Below are 15,270 nucleotides of genomic sequence, written 5' to 3' on the forward strand. Positions count from 1 at the left end.
GGACTAGTAACCAAAAGGTTGCAAGTTCAAATCCCGAGCTGACAAGGTACAAATCTGTTGCTCTGACCCTGAACAAGGCAGTTAACCCACTGTTCCTAGGCCATCATTGAAAATAATAATTTGTTCTTAACTGACTTGCCTAGTTAAATAAAGGTCAAATAAATACTTTCCCTGAAAGCTTACAGTAGATAATTCTATGTCCTCATAAGTGATAAGTGAGGGAGAAAATATAAGCGGTGTGGTATGATCTGAGTACTTGAGCTGTCATTCGAGCCCTGTGTTTTACACGCTTGAGATACAGTATTTATGCTGAATTAAATATTCATTTATTTTGAAAGCTCACTGTGTGGATGTCCTGCCCACACTCATGGTGTGCTGCTGACACACACACACACCCCTTGCAACGCCAGGCTTTTCAAAAAACATTTATTGCATGATTAGTCATTACTTGCATGATGACATTGGATGCCGGGTTGTTCATAATGTGACGAGAGTCCTCCTAACACACACTAAAGACTAATCCTGTAATGTTGAAGACAACTTGGAAAATTAGTTGTTTACAGTTGAAGTCGGAAGTTTAAATACACCTTAGCCAACTACATTTAAACTCATTTAACAATTCCTGACACTTAATCCTTGTAGAAAGTATGGGTAGCCTTCCACAAGCTTCCCACAAAAAGTTGGGTGAATTTTGGCCCATTCCTCCTGATAGAGCTGGTGTAACTGAGTCAGGTTTGTAGGCCTCCATGCTCCCACACGCTTTTTCAGTTCTGCCCACACATTTTCTATAGGATTGAGGTCAGGGCTTTGTGATGGCCACTCCAATACCTTGACTTTGTTGTCCTTAAGCCATTTTCCCACAACTTTGGAATTATGCTCGGGGTCCTTGTCCATTTGGAAGACCCATTTGCAACCAAGCTTTAACTTCCTGACTGATGTCTGGAGATGTTGCTTCAATATATCCACATACCTTTCCTGCCTCATGATGCCATCTATTTTGTGAAGTGCACCAGTCCCTCCTGCAGCAAAGCACCCCCACAACATGATGCTGCCACCCCCGTGCTTTACGGTTGGGATGGTGTTCTTCGGCTTGCAAGCCTCCCCCTTTTTCCTCCAAACATATGGTCATTATGGCCAAACAACTACATTTTTGTTACATCAGACCAGAGGACCTTTCTCCAAAAAGTACGGTCTTTGTCCCCATGTACAGTTGCAAACCGTAGTCTGGCTTTTTTATGGTGGTTTTGGAGCAGTGACTTCTTCCTTGATGAGCGGCCTTTCAGGTTATGTTGATATAGGACTTGTTTTACTGTGGATATAGATACTTTTGTACCGGTTTCCTCCAACATCTTCACAAGTGCTGTTTTTCTGGGATTGATTTGCACTTTTCGACACCAAAGTAGGTTCATCTCTAGGAGAATTAATCTTCTTCCTGAGCGGTATAACGGCTGCATGGTCCCATGTTGTTTATACTTGCGTACTATTGTTTGTACAGATGAACGTGGTACCTTCAGGCATTTGGAAATTGCTCCCAAGTATGAACCAGACTTGTGGAGATATACCATTTTTTTTTTCTGAGGTCTTGGCTGATTTCATTAGATTTTCCCATGATGTCAAGCAAAGCGGCACTGAGTTTGAAGGTCGGCCTTGAAATACATCCACAGGTACACCTCCAATTGAGTCAAATGTTGTCGATTAGCCTATCAGAAGCTTCTAAAGCGATGACACAATTTCCAAACTGTTTAAAGGCACAGTCAACTTGGTGTTTGTAAACTTCTAACCCACTGGAATTTTGAAACAGTGAAATAATCTGTCTGTTAACAGTTGTTTGAAAAATGACTTGTCATGCACAAAGTAAATGTCCTAACCTACTTGCCAAAACTGTAGTTTGTTAACAAGAAATGTGTGGAGTGGTTGAAAAATAAGTTTGAATGACTCCAACCGAAGTGTATGTAAACTTCAGACTTCAACTGTAACTGCAATTGCCTTATTGTTCATAGCTGGAGTTTGCATGCATTTAGGCTACTTTTCCCCCTTGCGTGTGTGTGTGTGTGTGTGTGTGTGTGTGTGGGGGGAAGAGGTTGCATGTATAGAGACATTCACCACCAACTTGACAAACATGCACAGGCGATGGTAGGGGTTTGCTTAGCTACCACATAGTGTTCACGCCACTGCATCACAAATGTTTTAACATTTTGAGTCGAAGCATCAAACAGCCATTTTATGTTATTGTGAATGTTATCATTTTGGTCATTGAATAAATTAAGGCTACTTGCTTTTTTATTGCAGATGGGATATTCCTCTGAGGGAGAGAGTGAGAGGAAAGCAAATAGAAAGAAGGAAAGTGCAAAAGCGCAAGTGAAAAGCGTCTCACAGAAAGAAAGAGTCTCACAGAAAGAAAAGGTAATGTTTTTGTTTTACAGTTCAGTTGCACCTCTGCTACTTTCCACCTCAGTGTAAAATACATCAGAGTTGAGCCATCAGAGACATCAGAATCCTTAGTGATGATGCAGTTTTTCAGTGTTTGATGGAGACTTACTCTCAGTAGTGCTAGTTGGAATTTCTTCGGAGTTGTTTTCAGAATCCCTAAATGTCATTCAGTGTTTGATGAATGGAAACTCACTTTCAGTAGTGTGAATTGAAATGTCTTCAAGCTATTTTTATGCAACCAGCCCCGAATGCCCATGATGGCTGTCGCTTTTGGCACCTTGATGTGTGTAGTTATTAATATGTTATACCCTCAGTACATTAAATCCTGTTAATCTATTGACTGCGTTTACTGATGTTCAGTTAGGACTATGTGCTCTTTGCATAATAGCCTAACTTATTATGACATGAAGAGTACCTACTCTTTTCGTTTCTAATTTAAATGTCGTACTGTTAAATCTCAACCAAATTATGAAATATAAAGATTGAAGCTCAAAGGTAAAGAGATTGTGGCAGAAACCTCATCAGCCTTCACCAGTACACACAATGCGTTCATTTAGGAATCATCATGAACATCTTTAGATTAGTATTCTATCTGAATGAGCAGCATTTCTGTTCCCTCACCATGAGAGGGAGCCACTCTACTTCCTGCATCAGCCCTGGACTCTGGTGCACCTGTTGCCATAACAGCACAAAGATACTAGTGTTTCCTTAGCTTCCATGGATTTGTGTAAGTGTGTGTACTGGTGCGCGCTGCGACTCTCGTCTGATTTGAATCCACTTTCCATGTAATGATCATGTCTTCAGCTCGCCTGGCCATCGCCGTCTCATGTTTCCAGGAATCGTCAACACAGTGTGAAAGTCTGTGCTTGTCTGTAAACGGGCGATAATGACAGGGCTGTTGTCGTTCTTCTCCCTCCTGCCGGTCCATCCACTGAAGAAGAGGGTAGAAGAGGAAGGTGAGAAAGATGAAGAGGTCAGGAGGAAGAGGGCCATGGGTGGAAATATCTCGTCACAAGATAGAGAGGATGACTCTTCTTGTCCAGATCATCAAGTCATCACTACTGAGAGGTATGACTAGAGAATGATAGAAATGTTCTGTACTTTCAGTTTAATTTATATTGTAGAGAACATAATTAACTCCTCTGCACGTGTCATGATTTTACCTCTGCACATTTATTGTATAATTTTTACCAGAGAATTGTTTCATTTTTTTCATTCATTCAGTGCCTTTGGAAAGTATTCAGACCCCTTGACTTTGTCCATATTTTGTTATGTTACAACCTTATTCTAAAAAGGATTAAACATTTTTTTAATCCTTAGCAATCTACACACACACTACCCCATAATGCAAAGCAAAAACAGTTTTTTTGATTTTTTTCCAAATGTATTAAAAATAAAAAAACACATTATTTACTTAAGTATTCAGACCCTTTGTTACGAGACTCGAAATTGAGCTCAGATGCATCCTGTTTCCATTGACCATCCTCCAAATGATTGCCTCACCTGGTTTACCAGGTGTCAAATCGGAGGGCCTGTTGTCCGGACCTCTGGCAGTCTCTATGGGGGTGCCACATGGTTCAATTCTCAGGCTGACACTCTTCTCTGTATACATCAATGATGTCGCTCTTGCTGCTGGTGATTCTCTGATCCACCTCTACACAGATTACACCATTTTGTATACTTCTGGCCCTTCGTTGGACACTGTGTTAACTAACCTCCAGACGAGCTTCAATGCCATACAGCTCTCCTTCCGTGGCCTCCAACTGCTCTTAAATGCAAGTAAAACTAAATGCATGCTCTTCAACCGATCACTGCCCGCACCTGCCCACCTGTCCAGCATCACTACTCTGGATGGCTCTGACTTAGAATATGTGGATAACAACAAATACCTAGGTGTCTGGTTAGACTGTAAACTCTCCTTCCAGACTCACATTAAGCATCTCCAATCCAAATTAAATCTAGAATTGGCTTCCTATTTCGCAACAAAGCATCCTTCACTCATTCTGCCAAACATACCCTCGTAAAACTGACCATCCTACCGATCCTCGACTTCGGCGATGTCATTTACAAAATAGCCTCCAACACGCTACTCAGCAATTTGGATGCAGTCTATCACAGTGCCATCCGTTTTGTCACCAAAGCCCCATATACTACCCACCACTGCGACCTGTACGCTCTCGTTGGCTGGCCCTCACTTCACCCTCGTCGCCAAACACACTGGCTCCAGGTCATCGACAAGTCTCTGCTAGGTCAAGCCCCGCCTTTTCTCAGCTCACTGGTCACCATAGCAGCACCCACCCGTAGCACACTCTCCAGCAGGTATATCTCACTGGTCACCCCCGAAGCCAATTCATCCTTTGGCCGCCTTTCCATCCAGTTCTCTGCTGCCAAAGACTGGAATGAACTGCAAAAATCACTGAAGCTGGAGACTCTTACCTCCCTCACTAGCTTTAAGCACCGGCTGTCAGAGCAGCTCACAGGTCCCTGTACATAGCCATACTGTGAACAGCCCATCCAACTACCTCATCCCCATACTGTATTTATTTATTTATTTATTTATTTATTTATCTTGCTCTTTTCCACCCCAGTACCTCTAATTGCACATTCATCTTCTGCACATCCACCATTCCAGTGTTTAATTTCTATATTGTAATTTCTTCGCCACCATGGTCTATTTATTGCCTAAACTCACTTATCCTACCTCATTTGCACTCACTGTATATAGACTTTTTGTTTTCCTTTTTTGTCCTACTTTCCTACTGTAATATTGACTGTATGTTCGTTTATTCCATGTGTAACTCTGTGTTGTTGTATGTGTCGAACTGCTATGCTTTATCTTGGCCAGGTCGCAGTTGCAAATGAGAACTTGTTCTGAACTAGCCTGCCTGGTTAAATAAAGGTGAAATAAATAAAATAAAAATTCTTCACCTAGATTGGAGTCCACCTTTGGTAAATTCAATTGATTGGACAATATTTGGAAAGGCACACACCTGTCCAAGACTCTTCCAAGAGCTGGCCGCCCATCAAAACTGAGCAATCAGGGTGCTCACCAAAAACTTGGTCATTCTAACATAGCTCTTGACTTTCTATGTGGAGATGGGAAAACCTTCCAGAAGGACAAGCATCTCTGCAGCACTCCACCAATCAGGACTTTATGGTAGAGTGGCCAGACGGACGCCACTCCTCAGTTAAAGGCACATGACAGCCAGCTTGGCACCTAAAGGACTCTGACCATGAGAAACAAGATTCTCTGGTCTGATGAAACCAAGACTCTTTGGCCTGAATGCCAAGCGTCACTTCTGGAGGAAACCTGGCACCATCCCTACAGTGAAGCATGGTGGTGGCAGCATCATGCTATGGGTATGTTTTTCATCGACAGGGACTAGGAGAATAGTCAGGATCAAGTGAAAGAGGAATGGTGCAAAGTACAAAGAGATCCTTGATGAAAACCTTCTCCAGAGTGCTCAGGACCTCAGACTGGGGCGAAGGTTCACCTTCCAACAGGACAACGAACCCTAAGCTCACAGCCAAGACAACGCAGGAGTGGCTTCGGGACCAGTCTCTGAATGTCCTTGAGTAGCCCAGCCAGAGCCCGGACTTGAACCAGAGGAATCATCGCTGGAGAGACCTGAAAATAGCTGGCCAGCAACGCTCCCCATCCAACCTGACAGAGTTTGAGAGGATCTGCAGAGAAGGGGAGAAACTCTCCAAATACAGGTGTGCCATGCTTGTAGCGTCATACCCAAGAAGACTCAAGTCTGTAATCGCTGCCAAAGTTATTTCAACAAAGTAATGCGTCAAGGGTCTGAATACTTATGTAAGTGATATTTCAGTAAATGTTGTATTTTTTATGAATTTGCAAAAAATACTAAACCTGCTTTTGCATTGTTCTTGTGGGGTATTGTGTGGTGATTGATGAGGGGAACGATTTAATCAATTTTAGAACAAGGCTGTAATTTAACAAAATGTGGAGTGGAGTGGTGTCCGTTTGAATACTTTCCGAAATCACTGCATAAACAGATAAAAGGTTAGACGGACAAGGGACCCGTTCTATACTAACATGTCTTAACTATAAGTGTTTTTGTATGTGTTTTTGACTGACTATGACAATGTAATACTTTTATATAAGTGGGTTAATTCAGCAGGTGCTCTTAGAGCAAAATTAAAAGATTTTAGCTACTTTATTTTTATTGTTCGACACACAAATGTATTCAAAAAGAGATGTATGCAGTGAATATGACCAAGCACCACGTTTCAAGAAAAAGTTTGTGATTTCGGCATATATTTGTCGTAAAATTTGATCTGATCTTCATCTAAGTCACACCAATAGACAGAGTGTGCTTAAACTAATAACACACAAATTCTTGTATTTTTCTTGTCTATATTGATTACATAATTTAAACATTCACATTGTAGGTTGGAAAAAGTATGTGAACCCCGAGGCTAATGACTACTCCAAAAGCTAATTGGAGTCAGGAGTCAGCTAACTTGGAGTCCAATCAATGAGATTGGAGATGTTGCCCTATAGAAAACACTCGCAAAATGTTGCTATTCTTTAGTTATTTTTAAATAAAAAATGTACCTTTATTTAACCAGGTAAGCCAGTTGAGAACAAGTTCTCATTTACAACTGCGACCTGGCCAAGATAAAGCAAAAAGTGTTACAAAAACAGTTATCACATGGGATAAACAAACTTAGTCAATAACAAAATAGAAAAATCTGTATACAGTGTGTGCAAATGAAATGGGGAGGTAAGGCAATAAATATGCCAATAGAGCCAAAGTAATTGCAATTTAGCAATTTACACTAGAGTGATATATGTGCAGATGAGGATGTGCAGGTAGAAATACTGGTGTGCAAAAGAGCAGAAAAACAAATATGGGGATGAGGTAGGTAGTTGGTTGGATGGGCTATTTACAGATGGGCTGTGTACAGCTGCAGCGATCGGTAAGCTGCTCTGACAGCTGACACTTAAATGTAGTGAGGGAGATATAAGTCTCCAACTTCAGTGATTTTTTTCAATTTGTTCCAGTCATTGGCAGCAGAGAACTGGAATGAAAGGCGGCCAAAGGAGGTGTTGGCTTTGGGGATGACAAGTGAAATATACCTGCTGGAGCGCGTGCTACGGGTGGGTGTTGCTATGGTGACCAGTGAGCTGAGATAAGGCGGAGCTGTACCTAGCAAAGACATAGATGACTTGGAGCCAGTGAGTTTGGCGACGAATTTGTAGCGAGGACCAGCCAACGAGAGCATACAAGTCGCAGTATATGGGGCTTTGGTGACAAAACGGATGGCACTGTGATGGACTGCATACAATTTGCTGAGTAGTGTTGGAGGCTATTTTGTAAATGACATCGCCGAAGACCAGGATCGGTAGGATAGTCAGTTTTACAAGGGTATGTTTGGCAGCATGAGTGAAGAAGGCTTTGTTGCGAAATAGGAAGCCGATTCTAGATTTAACTTTTGGATTGGAGATGCTTAATGTGAGTCTGGAAGGTGAGTTTACAGTCTAGCCAGACACCTAGAATATGTGGCCAACTATAAATACCTAAGTCGGAACCACAAGAACCTCTATTCACAAGAAGCATTGCCTGATTTGAACCATGCCTCGGACAACAGAGATCTCAGAAGACCTACGATTAATAATTGTTGACTTGCATAAAGCTGGAAAGGGTTGCAAAAGTATCTCTAAAAGCCTTGATGTTAATCATTCCACGGTAAGATGAATTCCCAAGTTTATTAAGACATTTTGCAGGAGAATGTAAGGCTATCTGTCCGCCATTTGAGGCTCAACAGAAGTTGGGTGACGCAACAGGAAAACAACCCAAAACACAGAAGTAAATCAACAACAGAAGAAAATACGCCTTCTGGAGTGGCCCAGTCAGATTCCTGACCTCAACCCAACTGAGATGCTGTGGCACGACCCCAAGAGAGCAGTTCACACCAGACATCCCAAGAATATTTCTGAACTGAAACAGTTTTGTAATGAGGAATGGTCCAAAATGCCTCCTGACCGTTGTGATCAGCAACTACAGAAAATGTTTGGTTGAGGTTATTGCTGCCAAAGGAGTGTTTTTAAATCTAAGGTTTCACATACTCTTTCCACCCTGCATTGTGAATGTTTACATGGTGTGCTCAAAGACATGAAAACGTATAATTGTTTGTGTGTTATTAGTTTAAGCAGACTGTCTAATGTGACCGAGATAAAGATCATCAAATTTTCTGACCAATTTATGCAGAAATCCAGGTATTTCCAAAGGGTTCACATACTTTTTCTTGCCACTGTACGTACATATGTAGTTAACCAAAGGACTTGTGCGGTATGAGTCTTGCCAACCTCACCCGTAACAAAAATATTTGTTTGAAGTGAATGAAAGACCATAATCTTTGCTCCCACCAACATTTCATATTTTTGTTTATTTTATTATTTCCACAGGAATCTGCTGCGTAAGGCTAACGAGAGCCTCCGACAGGTGCTGAGTGATGTGCTCAAGACCACAGCAGCCGCTGAGGAGACCATCGGGTGCCATGTGGAAGGGCTACTGGTATCCCCCTCCTCCTCACAGAGACCCACCTGGCAAAGAGCAGCTGGCGAGCCCTTTAGGCCTGCCACAGGGGCAGCTGAAGGTTCGTTGAGTAGCCAATTTCAAATCAACCCCTACCACCTATGCGTGTTATGAGGAGTAAAATGGGGTCAACAATATTGCTCCTCCGGGCCTTACTGGTGTCACAGTTAAGCTACATCTCTAACAAACACATCCGATTACACTTAACTGAATTCCATGATTAGTAGTTAGGGCTGCGACAAACGTGTGACACCAATTATTATTTTATTTTACATTTATTTAACCAGGAAAGTCAGTTAAGAACAAATTCTTATTTACAATGACGGCCTAGGAACAGTGGGTTAACTGCCTTGTTCAGGGGCAGAATGACAGATTTTTACCTTGTCAGTTCGGGGATTCGATATAGCAACCTTTCGCTTACTGGCCCAACGCTCTGAACAGTAGGCTACCTGACGCCCCTTCAAGCCCCCTTGGGGATCGGAGTCTTGGAAGAGCACAATAGCACTCCATCAAGATGATTTAGATTTCATTAAATAGAGCCAGACAAAACCTAAACATACAATGAAGTAAGGGAGAGAAGAAGAGGTGCACGGGTTGAGGTCTGGGTGTGTGACAGACATATACACAGGAGAGGAAAGAAAGATGGAGACAGAATACTTATTGCCAAAAATGCCCATGGTAAATATCATAATTAATGAAGTCCTGCCAGTTTCTAACCATTATTGCCAGTCTAAAGAGGTCCTGCCTGACTGGTTACATGCTGCCTTTCTTTATGGAACCTTTTTTTCTTTGGGACCTATGCGTCACATTGAATGAATTGTTGATGTACACTCACCCCGTTCATGAAATTAGTTAGCTCCTATAGACAGAGAGTCACGTGGCTGTGGCTTGCTGTATAAAACAGGCAGACAGGCAGTGAGGCATTCAGTTCCTGTTCGATTGAATGTTAGAATGGGCAAAGCGAGTGACCTCAGCGACTTTGAGCGTAGTGTGATCATCTGTGTCAGGCGTGCCACTTCCAGTATCTCAGAAATGGTCAGCCTCTTGGGCTTTTCACGCACGACAGTGTCTAGGGTTTACCGAGAGTTGTGTGACAAACAAAAAACTTCTGGTCAGCGGTAGTCCTGTGGGTGAAAACCGCTTGTTGATGAGAGGGCGAAGGAGAATAGCAAGAATCGTGCAAGCTAACAGCGGGGCCACAAACAGGCAAATAACGTTGCAGTACAACAGGGATGTGCAGAATGGCATCTCTTGTTGGTCCTTGTCACGGCTGGGCTATTGCAGCAGATGACCATGCCGGGTTCCACTCCTATCAGCTAAAAACAAGAGGAAGCTGCTCGAGTGGGCACGCGATCATCAACAGTAGACAATTGAGGAGTGGAAAGACATTGCCTGGTCCGATAAATCCTGGTTCCTGTTGCATCATGCTGATGACAGAGTAAGGATTTGGCGTAAGCAGAATGAGTACATGGCCCCATCCTGCCTGCTGTCAATGGTACATGCTGCTGGTGTGGGAAATGTTTTCCTTGCACTCGTTAGGTCCCTTGATATCAATTGAGCAACATTTCCATGCCCCGAATATTTCTGTCTGTTCTCTGGGCAAAGAGGGTTCCAACCTGGTACTAGATGGGTGTACCTAATAAACTGCCCACTGAGTGTTTAGTGTTAACTTTGCCAATATTCAAAACTTGTATACAGTTTGTGTGAAAGTCAGCTGCATACCCAACCAAGCTGCTAAAGATACAGGGGGAAAATTCCTATACTGAACAACAATATAAACGCAACATGCAACAATTATTCCGATTTTACAGAGTTACGGTTCATATAAGGAAATAAATCAATTGAAATGAATTCATTAGTCCCTAATCTATTGATTTCAAATGGCTGATTAGGGGAGCCGCCAATCAGAATACGTTTTTCCCGACAGAAATACTCCTCAGCATCCCCACCACCCCTCAGATGATCCCGCAGGTGAAGAAGCTGGATTTAGAGGTCCTGGGCTGGCGTGGTTACACGTGATTGTTAGGCCGGTTGGACATACTGCCAAATTCTCTAAAACTACATGGCTTATGGTAGAAAAAATGTACATTTAAATTCTTTGGCAACAGCTCTGGTGGACATTCCTGCCAATTGCACGCTCCCTCAACTGGGGACACCCCACTGATGTGGCCTTTTATTGTCCCCAGGACAAGGTGCACCTGTGTAATGATCATGCTGCTTTTGTTTGTATTTATTTTTACATTTCATGGTATCCAATTGTTAGTAGTTACTATCTTGTCTCATCGCTACAACTCCCGTACGGGCTTGGGAGAGACTAAGGTTGAAAGCCATGCGTCCTCCAAAACCCAACCAAGCCGCACTGCTTCTTAACACAGCGCCCATCCAACCCGGAAGCCAGCCGCACCAATGTGTCGGAGCCTAGCATCGCCCTAGACCACTGTGCCACGTAATGATCATGCTGTTTAATCAGTTTCTTGATATGCCACACCTGTCAGGTGGATGGATTATCGTGGCAAAGGATAAATGCTTACTAATAGGAATGTAAACAAATTTGTTCACAGCATTTGAGCGAAATAAGCTTTTTGTGCTTATGGAACATTTCTGCGATTTAAAAAAAATATATTAATATATTTTATTTTTTCAGCTTATTAAACATGGGACCAACACTTTACATGTTGCGTTTATATTTTTGTTCAGTGTACATTTAATATCAATGCAAATGTATCTTTATTGTACCAAGCTTTCCGTCAAACTACCCTCGTCAGGGTGACCAAAACTTGATCTCATCTGTATATTTTCCTAATTACAGCCAATGGCTGCTAAGTGGACAAGAATCAGTTTCAGTGTGCAGACTGAGAGAGCAATACATAATAATATCCCCAGGGACTATAGCATTCATGGCAATTTCATCCCAGCGCCAAACATTATTAAAAGTCAAGTTCCCACAGTTACCAGAGGAAAATCAGTCCAGCCAGACTGACACTCCTGTCAATAGTAGGCAGTGTTTCAGAATCACGTGCTGAAACTAATAAATCATAGGAATTAATGTAACTCTGGAGGTGACATAGCAATCCTTAGCCAATACCTTTTAACCAGACTCGTATTGTAGGGCTCAGAGTTTTTCCAGGTCGCTGCCCCGTACAACTACCTGGTATTAACAGAATGTATAATTTCCTCCCGACAATACTTGCTCATAAACTTAATTTCACACATCATAGAATTATACGACTAGATAGCTGAATTAAGCTATTGAAGTCAGGTGCACTTGCTCAAGGGCACAACAGCAGTATACCCTACCCTGGAAAATGTTATTGTCCACCCATTCCACCAACCACTCCCTAACTATCAGACAATAGTGGTAATACCATTACACTCCTTAGTGTCTGTATACTCATCTCATCTCTTGGTATGTGGCCTGAAGGTGGAGTCCCCAAACATGACAAGTATGTTTAAGACACAATGCCATGCCAAGCTTAACAATATCCCTCTCCCTTATGTGTCTACAAGCTTAAGGGGATACTGCGAGGCATTTTAAGTGCAATGACTGGAAGTCGACAGGTACAGTAGTAAAGGTAGTTAGCAAACTACTGCTAACTTCCTTCAAACTGCACGCAGATACATGAACATGTTATTCACAAGTTCATCTGGCTCTGGGTAAGTGGATAAATGCCAGAATCTTGCAGTATCCCTTTAAGTGGTAAAGTCTGCTCTAGTGTGGGAACATCTCTCCCAATTTAAACTGCCTGCCCTCTGTACACACATGAGACACACACACACACACACACATACACACACACACACACACACACACATGCGTGCTTGCATAACTAGGGTTAATTATTGTGGTTAGATTTTACAGTTCAGAGAACTAGTTAGTTAACCAACTGCTTGACTATTTTGTTTGTTACCTTTTTCAAACGCTCTGGTATTTTATCAATGAAGTATAGCTGTTGACGGCTTATTTGACTGTGACGTGAACTGAAAAATAATCAATGTGCACAATAGTACTGACTCCTTATTGAGATTTTGTTTTCACAAAGTACATGACATTCAGGGTTCTCCTCTTCCCCCTTCACCTTCACCTCATACTCTTGTATCAACCACACATATCCTGTGGCATGTGTATTTGCATTCAAATTCGGTTAGCAGTCATGATAGAAGATGCCCACTGATCCATCCTCTCTCCCTCTGCATTCTCTTGCTAGAAAAGTGTGTACCAATGCACTCAAAAGAGATGTGTGTCCCTCCTGAGAATAAAGAGGCAATTGTGGATCATTCAGTAACATAATGTCTGTTCTTTCCTGTTTAGTTCTGTGTGTGGTGGTACTACCAGTCAGCTAGGATTGAGACTGTAACGCCCTGTTTTCATGTGATATTGCAGCTGGGGATTTTAACAAAGCAAATTAAGGATACCGCTACTGGAGTTCTATCAACACATTACCTGTAGTACTCAAAAACGCTCGACCATTGTTACTCTCCCTTCCGGGATGGCTACAAGGCCCTCCCCCACCCTTCCTTCCGCAAATCAGATCACAACTCCATTCTATGCTGAAGACACATTTGACCAGCTGGCTGGAGTGTTTACGGACATATTCAATCTCTCCTTATCCCAGTCTGCTATCCCCACATGCTTCAAGATGTCCACAATTGTTCCTGTACCCAAGAAAGCGAAGGTAACTGAACTAAATGACTATGCTGTGCTTTGAGAGGCTAGTTAACGATCATATCACCTCCACCTTACCTGCCACCCTAGACCCACTTCAATTTGCTTACTGCCCCAATAGGTCCACAGACGATGCAATCGCCATCGCACTGCACACTGCCTTGTCCCATCTGGACAAGAGGGATACCTATGTAAGAATGCTATTCATTGACTACAGCTCAGAATTTAACACCATAGTACCCTCCAAGTTCATCAGTAAGCTTGGGGCCCTGGGCCTGAACCTCGTCCTGTGCAACTGGGTCCTGGACTTCATTACGGGCCACCCCCCAGGTAGTGAAGGGAGGAAACCACACCTCCACTTCGCTGATCCTCAACACGGGCCCCACAAGGGTGAGTGCTCAGCCTCCTCCTGTACTCCCTGTTCACCCATGACTGCGTGGCCATGCATGCCTCCAACTCAATCAAGTTTGCAGACGACACAACAGTGGTAGGTCTATTACCAACAATGGCGAGACAGCCTACAGGGAGGAGGTGAGTGCCCTGGCGGAGTGGTGCCAGGAAAATAACCTCAACGTCAACAAAATGAAGGAGCTGATCGTGGACTTCCAGAGACAGCAGAGGAAGCACGCCCCTATCCACATTGACGGAACTGCAGTGGAGTAGGTGAAAAGCTTCAAGTTCCTCGGTGTACACATCACTGTCTGAAATGGTCCACCCACAAAGACAGTTTGGTGAAGAAAGTGCAACAGCGCTTCTTCAACCTCAGGTGTCTGAAGAAATGCAGCTTGGCCCCTAAGATACTCATAACATTTACAGATACACAATAGAGAGCATCTTGTTGGGCTGCATCACCGCCTAATACGGCAACTGCACTGCCTTTCAACCGCAAGGCTCTCCAGAGGATGGCGCAGGCTGCCCAACGCATCACCGGGGGCACACTGCCTGACCTCCAGGACACCTACAGCACCCAATGTTACAGGAAGGTTCACCCCACTTTCATCCAGAAGGTGAGGTCAGTACAGGTGCATCAAAGCTTGGACCGAGAGACTGAAAAACAACTTGTATCTCAAGGCCATCAGACTGTTAAATAGCCCTCACTAGCCGGCTACCACCCGGTTGATCAACCATGCACCAGTAATTACATGTACATAGACATGGAATCACTGGTCACTTTAATAATGGAACACTAGTCACTTTAATAAAGTTTACATGCTGTTTTACTCATTTCATATGTATATACATAATTCTAATGTATTTTAGTCAATGCCACCCCAACATTGCTCATCCTAATATTTCTTTATTCCATTCTTTAGATTTGTGACTTGTTAGATACTACTGTACTGTTGGAGCTAGGCACAGAAGCATTTCGCTAAACCGCAATAACATCAATAACAGATGATGCAATCTCTATTGCACTCCACACTGGCCCTTTCCCACCTGTGTGAGAATGTAATTAATTGACTACAGCTCAGTGTTAAACACCCAGCGTAGGACCCTGGGACTAAACACCTCCCTCTGCAACTGAATCCTGGAGTTCCTGACGGGCCACCCCCAGGTGGTAAGGGTAGGGAACAATACATCCGCCACGCTGATCCTCAACACGGGGGCCCC

The 15,270-nt window shown here is 43.0% G+C and overlaps 1 protein-coding gene across 10 annotated transcripts in view; it reads left to right on the forward strand.

Moving 5' to 3' along the window:
- akap9 (A kinase (PRKA) anchor protein 9) overlaps positions 1–15,270 on the forward strand; it is a 138,148-nt gene that overhangs the window by 63,679 nt on the left and 59,199 nt on the right. For 7 of the 10 annotated variants that reach the window (XM_021572164.2, XM_021572171.2, XM_021572172.2 and 4 more), the window contains 3 exons: positions 2,290–2,403; positions 3,368–3,498; positions 8,867–9,057. In XM_021572164.2, the coding sequence (XP_021427839.2) occupies positions 2,290–2,403; positions 3,368–3,498; positions 8,867–9,057 (436 nt within the window). Of the gene's footprint in view, positions 1–2,289; positions 2,404–3,364; positions 3,499–8,866; positions 9,058–15,270 lie in introns of all 10 variants that reach the window. The other 3 variants (XM_021572165.2, XM_036952904.1, XM_021572173.2) reach the window with 3 other exon arrangements.

Source organism: Oncorhynchus mykiss, chromosome 18 (genome assembly GCF_013265735.2).
Source record: "Oncorhynchus mykiss isolate Arlee chromosome 18, USDA_OmykA_1.1, whole genome shotgun sequence".
Taxonomy (NCBI): Eukaryota; Metazoa; Chordata; class Actinopteri; order Salmoniformes; family Salmonidae; genus Oncorhynchus; species Oncorhynchus mykiss.